General features: G+C 49.3%; 1 protein-coding gene across 2 annotated transcripts; it reads right to left on the bottom strand.

Annotated features, from left to right (window-relative positions):
• Positions 1–2,825: 2,825 nt before the first annotated feature.
• On the bottom strand, positions 2,826–15,710 carry HBEGF (heparin binding EGF like growth factor). Of its 2 annotated transcripts, none has more exons than XM_025924122.2 (6): positions 15,360–15,710; positions 14,999–15,172; positions 11,765–11,942; positions 6,193–6,348; positions 5,300–5,390; positions 2,826–4,251 (listed from the first exon to the last, which is right to left on the bottom strand). In XM_025924122.2, exons 1-5 carry the CDS (start codon positions 15,403–15,405, stop codon positions 5,318–5,320), a joined length of 627 nt encoding a protein of 208 aa, XP_025779907.1. In that variant the 5' UTR covers positions 15,406–15,710; the 3' UTR covers positions 2,826–4,251; positions 5,300–5,317. The 2 variants fall into 2 exon arrangements, with proteins under 2 accessions (XP_025779907.1, XP_025779906.1); XM_025924121.2 differs by having other exon boundaries at positions 2,826–4,342; positions 15,360–15,610.
• Between the last annotated feature and the right edge of the window lie 418 nt (positions 15,711–16,128).

The raw sequence follows: 16,128 nt of genomic DNA, 5'->3' as shown, positions 1-16,128 counted from the left end.
GGTTCAGAGAAGTCAGGTGTCATGCATGAGGGCACTCCCTAATAAACACCGGGGACAGGACTCAGACCCAAGTTTGTGTCAGCCTGCTCTCCTGTTCCTCCCCCTGTCCCCTGATGAGGCACCCCACATCTCCTGTGAACGTGTAAACTGGGGGCAGGGAAGGAAACTCTTGGGATCTGAGGAGTTGCTTTCTAAGATCCCTTTCATATGATGTCCTCACTATAGTGTTATTTCAGGATGAATATGGGAAGAAGAGAAAACAAGGCTGGCCCTAAGAACTCATTCGGGAACGTAATTTAGTGGTTAGAGTGAAGGCTTGGAAGTTAAAGTTCTGAGTTAAACTTCTTAGGCATCAACAACATGGGTAGTCAGGGCACCTTCATCCTAGGTTGTGATGAGATGCACCTGAGACAAAGCCTGTGCAGTGTGTGGCCCAGTGGGCTGTGCTCAGTGAGCACTCCATGACCATCAAATATTTATTAGCCTAATCATGATTGTGATGAACGCTATAAAAAAAAGTATTGCAAAGGCGGCCAAAAGGGAGGACCATAAGAGAAGAGGCGGATGTTTTTCAGAGCACAGGGGGGCCAGATAACTTCTGCTAGCCAATTTGGAGAACGAACTGCAAGTTCAGAGGCTCCCAGGGCCTGATATCAACCAAACAGAGGCCCAGGAAGGCTCCGCAGAAGGTAAAGGAGTTCCCAGCAGCCGCAGCAGAGGCAGGAGAGAGCCCCTGAAAGGCAGGAAGCCTCGAGGCCGCAGGAAACATGAGCTGGAGAAACAAAATGGGTTTGAAAAGCCAAGCCTGGATTAAGGGCTGGAGGCTTGAAAACTGGAGCAGGAGAGAGAGCCCCGTGAAGAGTTCAAAGTAAGTCACTGCTCCACAGTTTTTTCTGATATCTGTACTATTGTCTCTGATTACCAAATTAATATACTGGTACGTTATGGAGCTTTATATGATGCAAATAGCAAAAGAGTCCCCTACCCAAATTTTGAAAAATCTTTTTATTGCAGTTTAATACATATAGAGAAGAAAGGCACAAGCCATATTCGATGAATTTTTCTCATCGTGAATACTCCCAGTAGCCAGCACCCAGATTGTGGAACATAACGTTAATCAGAGCTCCAGAAGTTGCCCTGTCTTGCCCCCTTCCTGTCACTACAGAGCCCAACAGGAATCTCTTTCCTGATTTGTTTCACCATAGATTAGTTTTACCTATTTTAAAATTTTAAACAAATACGATCACTAAGAATATACTATTTTGTGTCTGGCTTTCTTCACTCAGTGTTATGTTGTAAGATTCAATGATATTGCTATTTAGTAGTTCATTGCATAGATACATGACAATTTATTTATTCATCATTGTCAAATATTGATGGGTTTGAGGGTAATTTCCAGTTTTTAATTATTGTAAGTAAAGCTAAGATCACTCCTATATACGTTTTTTGGTACATACATGTATTCATTTCTCTTTTGTATACCCCTAGGAGTGGAATTGCTGGGTTGTAGGATGTACATAGGTTCAGCTCTGGTAGTTGCTACCGCACAAAGTTTTAAAAGCAAGATCTCTGTGTGGGCTCCTGGAGAAATTTTAGAGTACCACAACTCTCTAAGAGAAGAGAATGAGGAAAGGGCAGTCCGGCGGTGCTTGTCTAATGACCTTCCCATGGATCCCTCTGCCTCCAGTCTACCTAGGACATCATGGCAAGATGACCTGCTCCAAATTCCACTTTTATCCTGTCATCCCCATCCACCCTCCCCGACAGAGGCCCAACCACACTTCCAGGCCAGCATTGGATCACACACCTGTGCACTTGCTGGCCTTTGACTGGGATTTTAGTCATTTCTTCTATTCACTCATCCAAGTGACAGATATTGAATGCCGACAACTCAATTGCATTGTTTTAGAATCTGGGATCAGAGCAACGTACACACCCCTACCTTCATGAAGCTAGTATTGTAGCAGGAAGAGATAGACAATAAACAAATAAGAATATGTTAGTGGTGATAAGGGCTCTGGTGGAAAAGAAAGCAATGTAAGAATAAGAAGAGCAGCGTGGCCAAGGGATGTGCTATTGTCTCATAGTCCATCAGGGAAAGCCTGCAATGCAGACGAGATCTAGATTATGTTTTACATGATCACTCTGGCTTTTATGTTGGAAAGGGCTATATGGGAGCAGGAGGAAGAAAGGACACAGGAGGCCATTGCAAGATTTCAAGCAAGAGATGATGGTGAATTGGACCAGGGTGATGGTAGGAGCAGTGATGAGAAGTGGCTGCATTCAGCATATGTTCTAAAGGTAGGAGTGATAGATAAAGGTTTGCTGATAGATGGCTGTACAGCATGAGACGAAGTCAAAGGTACCTTGTTTCCACCAGGGGCAAGGCCTCTTTGCATATACACCATAGGACAAGGCTCTGAGTCCAGAGTCTGTTGGCTGAATGGGTGGACGTCTTTCCTGGTTACAGCCAGCCAAACTTTCTATGTGAAAGGTTTATTCTCTGTTGTCTCGGAGGTAGTAAATATAAGCATTAAGACAAATAATTGGAGTCAGACTGCCAGTCCCAGCTCTGTCACTTACCAACTGTGTATCTTCAGGCGAGTTATATAACTTCTCTGAGCTCCCACTTTTGCTTTCTTCTGACCAAGAGCTTCAGTTTTCTCTTTTGGAAAAATGGGACAATGATAGTACCTCCATCACAATGTTGTCAGGGATACTGAGATAGTGTACATAAAAAGGCCTGGCATAGAGCCTAATGTTGAGTCAGGGCTTAGGAAATATCTGTTAGACCAGTTCCCAGTTAAAACAAGAAGACAGAAATCTATGGAGTAAGGGTTATCTTTATTTGAATTGCAAAATATAAATATGAACCAGGTTTGGAAATACAAGTTGTAACAGTTCAGAAATGGCACCAGAAACTTCCAGAAGGGGCCATGACAGCATGCCTTTTTAGTTTAGGTGAGGTGGGTGGGTTTACACAAAAACCCTCCTCACCTCCAAACTCTGTAGCAATTGGTAGGTTATCAATTAACAACAACAGCTCCAATGTTTCCTGTTCCTCCTCAGCCTTTTTCTTTGCTAATACCTTCTCTAGATCATCCCCTGCTGCACTGACCGCTGCATGGAGTAGCACCAGAAGAATGGCAGGAGTAAGAGAAATGTCTTGACACAGGGAAGAGGGAGTGCCCACTCTGCGGGCCTGGGGCCAGGGGGGGTGAGGAGCCAGGAAAGCTGTAGGCTAGAAGCCCAACCTCTTCTGAGATTTGGCAGGGAAAGGACATAGGGAAACACCGGTATCTGTTACACTTTGACATCAGCACCTTGGGCTTTCAAAACACAAACAGTAGACAAAATCGCCTAGGCAAGACTGCAGTCCAACTCATAGAGTGGATCTGACAAAGTTAACTCCTATATCCTGACCTACAGACCTCCCCCTTTGGCACTGTGATTGCGGAAGGTCTTCGGAAACGTGGACAGATAATAGATGACTACAGATGGGTCACAGAACCATCTCAGATTTGTGGCAGAGGGGTGCGATGCTGAGCCAGATGGTGGGGCATATAAGGTGGAGGGCCAGGAAATTGCCAAAGTAACAGGCTAGGCACTTGAAATATTATTGTTAGATTGTTAAAAACTAAATAAATTAACATACATAGAATAAAATAAATATATAATTTAAGAGGCATCTTACAAACAAACAAACAAAAAATAGTTGTTATTTTTCCATCTGGGTAGAAGTCCCAAAATTCAGAGTTCTCAGGCTTGTGGTATTTCACAGTTAGCTCATCAAATCCAGCGCTAGAGGGTCCAAATGGCAGATCCCTTGGTGGCTACTTGAGTACATGGCTTCTCAATCTTTATTACTCTCTTCCAATCCACAAATCTTTCCTTCTTCCTCTCCTTCTTTTTTTATCAGTCAAAGATCCTGGAGCATATGGAATTTAACTGGCATCTTAATCCAGAAGTTAAGTGTTTAAACAAACTTATGGGAATAAGTGGGGTTTGGTGGAGAGAATCCGAAGGGCATGAAGGTCTCTCACTTTTGCTTTCTTCTGATCAAGATCCCATTTTGACACATTCAGCTTGGCACTTGAAGGCTCTGGTATTTTGGCAAAGCAATTATGGGAGGCCCAATCTAGATAGCAACTGGGGACGAAGGAATCTTCCTGACTAGCTGTGACGTTCTTTCCCTCTGCAGAGTCTACGATCAGCTGTGTCTTCTCAGAGGTAGCAGTCCCCAGAAGATTCCTAAAGCATAAGAGGAAGGCATTTAATGCTGGATCCAGTTAATAGGTCTTAAGAGTTTCCTAGGTCCAGTCTCAGGAAGTAGGAAGATCATCTGTGAAGGGGCAGAAGAAGGGACAAAGATGGAAGATGCTATTGTCTCAGGTATCTCTCTTGGATATTTCTGTGGCAACTGTCACCCCAAGTGGAGATGACCCACTGAAAACCTTTTTGGCCGGGGGCAGCTGTGTGGTTTACTTGGTTAAGCGTCTGACTTCAGCTCAGGTCATGATCTCGTGGTTTGTCGGTACGAGCCCTGCATTGGGCTCCACAACGGCAGTGTGGGGCCTGCTTGGGATTCTCTCTATCTCTCCCTCTATCTCTGCCCTCCCCACTTGTGCACTCTCCCCCACCCCAAAATAAATAAATAAACTTTTTTGTTGTTTATTTATTTATTTTGAGAGGGAAAAAGAGTACATGTGAACAGGGGAAGGGCAAAGAGACAGGGGGGGGGAGAGAGAGAGAGAGAGAGAGAGAGAGAGAGAGAAATCCAAGCAGGCTCCATGCTGACAGAGCAGAGCTCAACTCGGGACTTGATCTCACTAACTGCAAGATCATGACTTGAGCCAAAATCAAGAGTCAGATGCTTAACCAACTGAGCCACCCAGGTGCCCCTACCAAAAACCTTTTTGCAAACCATTCTGCAAGGAGACCCTAACTCCACAGTAGCCTATCCTCCAACCCATGGGTCAAGAGAAGAATTCAGCATGCCTTGGGGCGCCTGGGTGGCTCAGTCGGTTGAGCGTCTGACTTCAGCTCAGGTCACGATCTCGCGGTTCATGAGTTCGAGCCCCGCGTCAGGCTGTGGGCTGATGGCTCAGAACCTGGAGCCTGCTTCCGATTCTGTGTCTCCCTCTCTCTCTGCCCCTCCCCCATTCATGCTCTGTCTCTCTCTGTCTCAAAAATAAATAAACATTAAAAAAAATTAAAAAAAAAAAAAGAATTCAGCATGCCTTGAAACAGATCTAGGAAAGGTGGTGATGGTGCCAGGGGGCAAAGGATGGACCATTACCTTGAGCACAGGTCTCTCTCAGTGGGAAGTAGTCATGCCCAACTTCACTTTCTCTTCATTTTCCACATCATAACCACCTCTCCTATGGTACCTGAAGGAGACAAGTTTTGTGAGCAAGATTTGCCTGCTTTGATAGGGTGTGGGTCCAGAGAAGGTCCTTCTAAAGAACACTGCCATGGTGGTTCTGTCCGTTACTTGGAAAAGCCAAGAGGGTATGGCAGCCCAACAGACCTCTGGTCAAACGCCCAACTTGCCCCAGGGAATGCCTGTCTCTAACAGCAAAAGCTATAATTTGCTGAGAACTTTCACCTCATTTACAGGATCCTCATCACAACATCCTGATGAGGTAGGTAGACAGAGATTACAATCACTGTAAGATTATAACCCTCAGAAAGACAGGCAACTTGGTCCAGGTCTCACGACAGATAATTTACACTGCTTGAAAACAGGCACAGAGTGCTTGGCAGGTTTCCCCCAGTCTAGAACATAACCTGGACTAGAAACATGGCCTGGGGTCAAGATGCCTCAGAATTAGAAGACTATACCAATAACCACATACCACCCATGCTCTATCAAACCACATACTAATGCCACCAAAGAACAGGGCAAAGAGAAAGAACTGTGTGAAGAGGTGGATCCATGGATGGGTTACTGTGCCTGCTATGAGAAGCAGGAGCTGCTATGGCCTCACAATTTTTGCCCTGTGCTCTGGACACCGGATTCATGTCATGCCAGAGAAGCCAGGTTCCCAGAGAACCTGTACTCCAGAATGTCGGTCAAATGCCTAGCACCGAGTTTGGGAGGTTGGAGGGCTCATGTGATCACAGGCAGAAGACCCAGGAGGAGGGATGGAAGTGATACGCAGAAACAGCCTGCAGGGGCCCAATACTCACCGAAACATGAGAAGCCCCACGATGACAAGCAGACAGACAGACGACAGCACCACAGCCACCACAGCCAGGACGGTCGTATGGTCATAAGTATATAAGCGGTTTTCCACCGGGAGGCTCAGCCCATGGCACCTCTCTCCGTGGTAACCTGGGTGGCAGCTGGTTTAAGACAGAACAAAGCAGAGAGGAGGTTAGTGGTTTGGCCTCTCTCTATAGGCAATGGCCCATCTACCTAAGCCAAACCCCAGTCCTCACAGCCTCAGTCTATCAACCCCTGACCCGATTCCTATCCCGATTCCTGCCCTTCCTCTATCCTTCTAGTAGGAATTCAGTAGAAGACTTTTGAGGAGCCCTTCTGAAGGTTCTGTGGCCTTCCTTCCCAATTCCTCACCCCCTACTCCATTTCCTCTGGCTGTCTGGCTGGAGATTCCCACTCCAGGCAGGGAAAAAGTGAGGGAGGACTTGAAGGTCTTAGCTAGATACGTTCCATGTGTGGATGATTTATTACATGTGTGTTAAGAGGTTTTGTTTAAGGCCTTCAGAAGACTTAGGCCCATGAGCTGGTGGGTTGAGCTGAGGGGACTGAGTATCACTCCCTCTAGTGAGGCCCCTCAACTCTGACCTAGAAATAAACCCAGGCTTCTCCACCACTGCTTCCAGCACTCAGTCCCTCTCAGCCACGGCCCAGCCTATTAATAGGTCCTGTTCATTTGCCAGGAGTCATTTTTCTCAAGTTCCCTCCATTTAACTCCCAGCTCCCCCTGGGTGCAGAGCCCAACTTGAGAGCTTAACATCAACTTTTGGCCTCTGAACCCTGGGCTATCTGGCCTCCTTCATCACAGGACAAAGCAAACAAACCAAGGTAACTTCTTGCCCAGCTGTCTTGCCAGAGTGTGGAGGAATGTCAGAAACAACCCCCTGGCTTTTCACACTCGAGAAATAAATCAGATGACAGCCACCTCTTCCAACATAAAGCACTTCCTGGAAGCTCTTAGGAAGACTCAGAAGTGCGTTCAGTTGAACAAGCACATTCATGTTCCTTTCTTTATCTGAGCACCCGAGAGGCCCTTTGATGTAGATGGAAGCCCCGTGCTAGAGAGAAAGGCCGAGCTATCTTCCCAGTGGTCACTCAGCAGAGCAGAGGTGTGGTCTTCGTTTGTCTGACTCTGAGCTCAGTTTGCTCCCCAACTGCACCCACAACTGCACTGGCACTGTCTGCCTGGGGACTTTAGGCCACTAGCTTGCTGAAGGAAGCACTGAGAACCTGGTGGGCCTCTATCCTGAGCTGCACCTCCTCTGGGAAGTACATTATGCATATGGTGCCTCAGAGCAAGGAATTCCTTCCTTCTGCCGAGAGGCACCTGGGAAACAGATCTCTCCAGACCTGGCAGCAACAGACAGGCCAGGCTGTGCTTGTGGGGTGCCAAGCACCTCTCCCTGCCCTGGATCCTCCTGGGTGTTTTGGGGAACCACCTCACTGAAGGACAAAATGTGGGTCAGGCCCATATACACATAGCAGGGCACACAGCTCTTTACCCAGCCTCTCCATGAATCTAATCTGTTCTATCAGCCAAGGTGGGCAAAACAATAACCCTCCCCCTGCTCTTATGGAAGACACTCTTAGGAGTGCCCTTGGGAAATCACATCTGCATAACAGTTTACAGTTGATAAGACACCAGCCTTACCTGCTAGCTCAGCTGAGACTCAACATCTGGTAGACAGGTACAGACCCATTTTACAGATTGAAAGAGTAAGATTAAGGGTCAGAGGGATTGTGATTTGCCAAAAGTAACACAACTAAAAAGCAACAAGGCTAAGACTAGAAAGTAGTCATAGCAGATTCCAATTCATGATTCTTTCTACTCTGAACAATGCAGGCTACCCCAAGGAAACACATATCTGATGAGGTGATGGGTTCCTGGGGCAGTCTGACCCTGCTCTTTGACTTACTATTTTACTATTATTATTATTAACTTGAATAATAAATACCAAACATTAAAGGCTTATGTGAGCCAAGTACTCTGTGCTAATTGCTTTATAAGAATCACTTCAGGGGCTCCTGGGTGGCTCAGTCAATTAAGCATCTGACACTTAACTTAGGCTCATGGTTCATAGGTTTGAGCCCCATGTCGGGCTCCAAGCTGACAGTGCAGAGCATGCTTGGGATTCTCTCTCTCCTCTCTCTGCCTCTCTCTCTCTCTTTCTCTCAAAATAAATAAATAAACTTAAAAAAAAAGAATCATTTCATTTAATCTTAAAAACATCTCTCTGAAGTAGGAGTTACTACCCCCATTTTAAAGATGGAGAGACTGAGGCTTAAGTTGTTTAGCTAATTTGCCCAAGGTTACACAGCTAGTGAGTGTAAAGCCAGGATTCAACCCAGCAGTCTAGATGACTTCAGAGACTGTGCTCCCTCGGGGGAAGGGAAGCCGAAGCTCAGTCTGTTTTTCACTTTCAGCCATCACTCAAACCCCACAGGTAGTTACTCAGATGATAGAAATAAAGCTTGGCCTCAGAGTCCCGCAATTCAGTTACATAATCCCTCCACCCCCACCCTGAGTCAAAAGGATAATAATGTAAACATCCTAATATTACCCACCTCCCCCTCCCTTTGCAGATGACTCCTGGCTTCCCCTGGGAAGGAGGGGGGATGAGAACGTTCCAAGCATCCTGGGTGGGGGCAAGATCATGTGTCTTACCCAGAGCCAGCAACCCACCAAACTGGAACATGTTCCTCCTACCAATGTTGGTGACCCATTTCAGAATTTGTGTTACAATAGAAGTTAAAACCCTCTAGGGTCTAAAGACATCTTCCAAACTGGGTTTCTCCAGTTTGGATGTCAGAATACATGAGTTCCAGATCAGTCCCACTGCTATTTCTAGCCAAGTGATCTTGAACAAGTTACTTTTACCTTTGTAAGCTTTGGTTTCCTCATGTGAAACACAAGAATAATAAACACCCGCCTCGCTAGCGTATTTTGAGATCAAATGAGAATATACAGGTAAAATCACTTAGCAAAAGACCAAGTCTCACCAAACTGTGACTTATTGTATTATTAGATGCCAGAGGGTACTGCCCTGAGGTATGGGCGGCCAAAGTCAGATGGAGCCAAAGAGAAGGGGGCTCACCATCCCTTTTCAGGATCTGGCCAATGAGGCCAAGGGGAGGCTCCAGACCCATTTCTCTTCCAACTGAGTTCTCCTCAGCCTGACTGCCCCAAGGTTTCCTCCAGCCACAGGAAATTTCACAGCCAGCTGCTGGGTCAGCAGCTAGTTAGGAGCCCCAGGAAACTGCTCTTTGAGGGCAGCGTTTGGCTGGTGACACAAAAGGGCTTTGCTGTGAATTGTGGCTGTGGAGGACCGGCTTAGGAAGCCAGCTAGCCTCAAGCTCACAAGGGCAGCCTGAACACACCCTAGCTGGTGGTTCCTGGGTCTAGAGGGAAGGAGGAGCAACAAAGGGCCCCAAAGGTAGGTGACCAGATATCACATTTGCCCAAACCAGGAACTATGTGTCTTCTTGCTGCATTCTGCCCAGAGTACCAAAGGCCGGAGTGAGGGGGGCAGCCAAATCAGACACTGAATCCAGCCCCTTGAAAATCTGCTTAGGAAGCAGAGACAAGGTCTTCAAATCAGGTTGGCATGCCCTTAGGCTAGTAAAAGCCTTAAGATACCTCTAACATAACAGCTGCCCTCTATAAAATCCTATTCAAACTCTGTAAGGACAGATAGGGAAGAAGGACACAGGCCAACATCCAATACAGCCTGGGGGCATGAAAAGCACGCTGGACTGGAAGTCAGGCACCTGAATCCCTGTCCTGTTTCCATCCACTTATTTAGCTGTTGATCTCAGGCAAATCACTTCCTACTTCCTGGCTCTAGTTTCCTTACCTTTCAACTAGAGATAGCAAGCCCTTGCCAACTTCCCTAGGGCTTTTGAGAATCCTAGGACATGACTGTAATTCCCTATCCCCTAGAATAGTTGGCACCAAGTAGGCACTCAACACATACCTGCAGGGCTCAGCTCATATTAAATGTTAATAGTGAAGTTACGGGGCAAAGGAGAGAAGGCATCATCATGAATATCATCACTATCCCTAGGGCCACCTTGGCTCTGGGCACCCTTATCTACTGGCCTTAGCTGGTGGGTCATGCCCAGCCCTCTAGGACAGCAGCCTTACAAAGGTTCTCAGCTGAGCAGTAGAAGACCACCCACCAAAGCTCTGGATCATTTTGGCCCAGACAGATTCCTGGCCTCAATCCATCTTGACTACCCTCAGAGTCACTGCCTCCACCCTGTGCTAATGACAGCATTTTACAAATTTAAGACAAATATTCCCTACCCTATCCCAACACCCTATAAGGACTGTCTATGTTACTCTAAAGCAACTCCCTCCAATACCAAGCTCCTGACAAGGGCGTTATAGGAGAGGACACACAAGTGATCATGGACAGGGTAGAGTGATGTCTTGCCAAATGCCAAATATAGGGCAGCTTTGCTATGTAAGATCAGACAGGACAAGGAAACTTTAAAAAAACAAGGGATCTTTACCAGTCACAACAGAAGACATGCCAGGCAGTCAGCCTTTTTGACAGGTTGAGACGTGGTGTGCACCTAATCATCTCCTGGCCCTGTCCACAGTCTCCCAGGTCACAAAGACTGTCCTTTGTAGGGACCTTGTGTCCAGAGGAAGAGTGGATGTTTGTAGTCTGATGTGGGTGTTGGCCTCAGGCACAGTGGCGACATTATGTCTGCCAGAAAGCATGGCTGTGCCGTCACCCCCGAGGGGTCGCCAAGGCTGCCGTTTGCTGGGTTTGGCCTAGCAGAATAGCTGCGGAACCCATGGCCCTTCCACCCAGGGAAGGGGTGGTGCTGCCTGACCGGGGGCTGATGCCTACTGGGTTGGGTTCCATTTCCTGTTAATCTGGCACAAAGGAAGTGTTCTCCCACTCCCATGGCCAAAGGCCAACACCTACCATGTCCCCCACCTCCTGGCCCTTGCTGGGATGAGGAAGAAGAGAGGAGGGGCTTCTCCCTGCTCTCATGATGATCACTTCCTGTAGAGTCCCGCCGTTCCTTCAAATCAATCCATACGTGCTCACTCATATGAGTGGACATATGTCCAAGCACACACATCTGCACAGTGTGAGTCTGACTGCACCTCATAACTGCCTGCAGGGCTTGGGAAAGGAGGCCACAGGAGCTCCACTCCCCCTCAGGAAGCCTACTCTGCCATGTGTCCTACTGGCTTCTCCCATCTGGAGTAGGGCATAAGGTAGGAATGAAGGACCTGCCTGCAGGTATAAGCTCTCCTAGCCACACGCTCGTGTCTGAGCAAGCAGGAAATGTCCCCAAGGATGAAAGAGCGTCACAAACCTACACCACAGGAAATTACATCCTATGCGGGGGAGAGCCCCTTCCGCTGACTAAAAATATTTCCCCTCCTCCCAACTTCCGCCTAAAGATTGAGAAGAAACTGAGTAGAATTATGAATTCAAGGAACAGTGACAACGAGGAACAGCCACGTGACTGACAAAGAGTGTGCTGAGGAGAGTCAGCCCGGAAAGGGACACTTACATGCAGGATGGAGCCCGGAGCTCCTTCACGTATTTGCACTCTCCGTGGATGCAGAAGTCCTTGTATTTCCGAAGACATGGGTCTCTCTTCCTCCCTAACCCCTTGCCTTTCTTCTTTTTTTTCCCACGCTCCTCCTTGCTGGGTGTCACCAGAGGCTGTGGCTTGGAGGAGAAAGCAGCTGCAGGAGAAAAGTACCCTGTTAAGTTTTCGACTTTCCTGGGGTTAAGAATTCCATCCATGTCTGGACGGAAAACATACTCTGTGACCCCACCTGAAGTGAGAAGACTTGGGTAGACCCCTTGGCTCAGTGCCTCCCAGGGGCTAAAGGAGGACTGGGCAGAACAACCAGAAAGCAAAGGAGGAAGTAGAGGCTACAGGGGTCCCAAGGAACACATTTCGCAAACTCAGTTTAAGAACTTCATTCTAACAATGTTAGCTTCTATTGAGTAACTGCAGCTGACGGGGCATTTCTACCAACCTCACTCCACCGTCCGTCCCCATCTACTCCTCCACACCCACTTGGTTCTATTTTGGCCTTAAATCAGCCTCATTTCCTGATGCTGCACTCAGTGACCCACTTGCAGGAAGACAGTGTCAGAGATAAAAATTGCTTCTGGAGAAGGTACTTGGAAGGGGTTTTTTTTTTTGGGGGGGGGCTCCTAAAATAACAACAGTGTACATGTCCAGGTGGCCCCCTCTGAGGCACCTATTAGCACCAGGGTACCATGAGCTCAGGCCAGAGCCAGGCTTGGGGACCACAAGCAGGCCATGCCTGGTCAGGGCCTTGCTTTTTTGACTTCAAGCAGAATATTTACCCTGCTCTGTGCCCTTTGCAGCTCACCACTTCTCTCAAATGTCTATATACATTTATCCCCTAATGTCCCATTTATAGTTTTCCAGGATGGGGAGTATGGTGTATACAAGGGGGAGAAATATGGAAAGTAAGGAACTATCCAGAAGGAACTGGAACAATGATGACTCCCCCCCCCCCCCATTCTTTCCACACTTCAAAGGGGGAAAAATAGCCTCACACATCCAGCTGGGACTGACTATGGGCTACACCCATCAGCCCATCGGGGGTCTGATGCCAGTCCCCCCATCCCCTGCTCCCAGCAGAAAAAAATGTGCCCACTCTCCATGGCTGTAGCCATGTGTCTGGCAGAAGGGTGAACATCACATATTAGATTAGAGACTCAGGATCCTCAAGCTGGAAGTGACTTGAAAGAATATCATGGGGGCGCCTGGGTGGCTCAGTCAGATGAGCAGCTGACTCTTGATTTAGGCCCAGGTTATGATCTCACGGTTTGTGAGTCTGAGCCCTACGTTGGGCTCTGTGCTCATAGCGCACAGCTTGCATTGGATCCTCTGTCTCCCTCTCTATGCTCCTCCCCCACTTGCACTTTCTCTCTCTCTTGAAAAGAAATACATGTTAAAAAAAAAATTAATATATACAAAAAAGAAAGGATACCATGGCTTTCCACTTTCGGATAAAAAACCTGAGGTCCCCAAAGGCATGACTTGGTAAAAGTCATGCAGGGTTGAGATCAGAAATGTGGTCTCTGGACTCCATCCATGTCCTGTATTCTTTCCCAATATACCAAGGTGCCTCATACACCCTTGTCCCTTCCCCTGGACAAGTCTAGAGCACCTGGGATGTTGAACCAGGAATGAAACAATGAATGGGCTCTGAAGTCAGCAGATCTGTGCTCTAATTTCATTCCTGCGATCTTGGGCAAATGGCTTACTCTCTCTGAACCTTGGGGTTCTTAGTGAGTAGTGGATAGCAGGAGTTCAATCTGAGAGGGTTGCTACAGGATTAATTAACCCACAATAGCATAATGAGTGCCTAGAACACAGTAGGTACTTAATAAATGGTAATGGCTATTCATTTTAGATGATAGGATCCTCAGACCTCACCTAGCAAAGCCAAGAGAAGGGAAAGCAGGCAGGTGCAGTAGTCCTCAGTTTCCTCTGGTGCAGACCCAAGCACCTTCAGAGCTCAGAAGGTGAGGCAGATGCTCAGAGGAATCGAGTGACCAGAGCCGTGGTGAAATTGTGGCAGGAGGGCCAAGTCAATCAGAGAGGGGAGGAAGAGAGTGACAGGGTGACAGCCAGGCTTTTGCCAGGGACAGGGAGCAGTGAGTCAGGTTTGCAGAGGTATGAGGAGCAGGCGTGTGGGTGGAGGGTGAGTCACAGCCCAGCTCTGCCCTGACTAGGAGGAGAGGGCTAGGAGAATCCAGGTTGTTCCGGCCAGGGTGGCCCAAGAAGGCTACTATGAGGAGACGAAGGGTGGCAGCCCAGGCTCAGCTTTAGAGCTGACCCTTGATTTATACAAGCAGAGACAGCACCTGAGGGAAGTTCTGGGTAAGGAGAGGGAACGGTGGCTGAGGAGCCGGCCTAGCAGCCGGGCTAGAACAGGTGGGTATCTTTCCAAACAAATACAGTAACTCTGGGGCCCCAAGGCTCGATCCCTGCTCCACCCTCAAGAATCACTGCAGGTGGCCTGGGGCAGGGCAGTGGGCAATGCTGGAGACTCTGGACTCTGCCCTGTGCCAGTACTCAACCACAGCCACATCTGCTGGTTGGAGGATCCCACCTGGCCCTTCCTCCCTTGGAGTCTCTCTCAAGGACTCAGGATGGTCAGGAGGTCTCCAGGCTTTGTGTAGGATTTGTGGACACATAGCATTTCTGTATATCTCCCTAAGGACTTAGTGCCCACCATTCATAGCCTCCCCAGCAGGTGCTGGCCTCACCTGGGGGGCCAAGTGTTCCTCATTCCCCTCTGTTTCTCCAACCTGGAGACAGGTAGATGGAGAAGACTACACACCTACTATATTCCTAGGACCTCCACCTCTGTCATTTTACACATTATAGTCATTGGATATAGGAATCAAGACTTGCACCCATTTTTGTATAGAAACTCTAGGGAAAGCATCTCAATCATGACTTGTCCCTTACTCCAGCTTACCCCAGAGGAATGTACAAGACCCCAGACCCCTGCCTTCTCAATGTGCCCAGAAGGGCAGCAACTCGGCATGTGAAATTCAACAGCAAGAAAGACCTTGGGACCCACATTTCAGAATCCCCCAGTATGCTTGTCAGGCCCCGCAGCTTTTCCTTGAAGTCCTCCATGAATACCTCCACCCACAAGTGTGCCCAAACAGCATGAATCCTGTATCCACTTATTTTTCAATTGCCCACTGGGGTCCGAGGATGGGGAGCCCTCACACCCACCTCTGAAAAGGTCCAGGTCTGTCTCTTCCAAGTCCAGGACTTCCCTGCCCCGGCTGCCTCCCGAGGGCAGCAGCTGGTCTGTTGATTCAGTGGGAGAGTCCAGGTTGCTGGTTCCAGCTGCCAGTCCTCTTCGAAGCCGCTCCAGGCTCTCGCCAGTTACCAATGCCGAGAGCACTGCGGGTGAGGGGCAAGGCCGCATTAGACCCCGCGGTCACCACGCACCAATGCTGGCGCCCGTCCGCCAGGGAGCACGGGCCCCACCAAGTGGCCTGCGCTGGGGTCGCCGCAGCGACCTTCCCCCGTGCCCCCAGCACAGTGTCCCCAACCCCCCGACCTCCGGGGGCGTTGGCAGCCCTCTCACCTGCAGCCAGAAAGACCTTCAGTACCACCGACGGCAGCAGCTTCATGGTCCTGGACCCGGCGGAGGCGGCGAGGCAGCAATCACTTTGGAGGCGGCGGCCACGGGGCGCTGGCACGGGAGCCCGGGCGGGCGGAGCGCAGGAGATTGCGCCCGGTACGGTCTGCTGCGGGCCTCTGGGTGCAAGCCTGGCTGGGACCTGCGTGGAGCTAGCGGCCGCCGGGCGTCTGTCTGATTGCTCAGTCAGTCCGCCCGCCCAAGCCCTTGCGTCTCGGTTAGGTTGGCCAGCCACGCGCCACCCGCAGGTCCCTCGGTCGACTGAACGATTCCCGGCGCGCGGCTGGGAATAAGGCTCTGGGAGGCGCCGAAGCTCCGCCCCGCCCTCTCCCCCCCTCCCGCGCTGGGCCGCTCGCCCGGCTCCCGGCGCCGGCCGCGCAACCCCCGCAGCCCCCCACTCAGCGGGCGCGGCGGGGGAAGGGGCGGGAGTAGGGGGCGGCGCTCACATATTTTGGGACAAGGCCAGGGCAGCCGTCGCCAGGCTGTGGGTAGTGCTACTGACCGGCAGGTGGCGGGGACTAGTTCCTACCTTTCCCCAGACGCTTGTCGCGCTGCAGCCTTGTGACTGCTACGCTCTGCCCTTGGACACCTCTCTTTCTGCGCTGGTTCCAGGCTGGTCCCTCCAGCCATCCCTGCTCCAAACCAGGCATCTGCACCCATGTCACCTTCTGAAAGAAGACACTTCCTTTTTTGCCTAGCAATACAGCAAATAGTA

Source organism: Puma concolor, chromosome A1 (genome assembly GCF_028749965.1).
Source record: "Puma concolor isolate L17-30 chromosome A1, mPumCon1.1.hap2, whole genome shotgun sequence".
In the NCBI taxonomy this organism is placed as follows: Eukaryota; Metazoa; Chordata; class Mammalia; order Carnivora; family Felidae; genus Puma; species Puma concolor.
The sequence above is the reverse complement of the archived record's forward strand: the minus strand, read 5'-3'. Positions and strand labels throughout refer to the sequence as shown.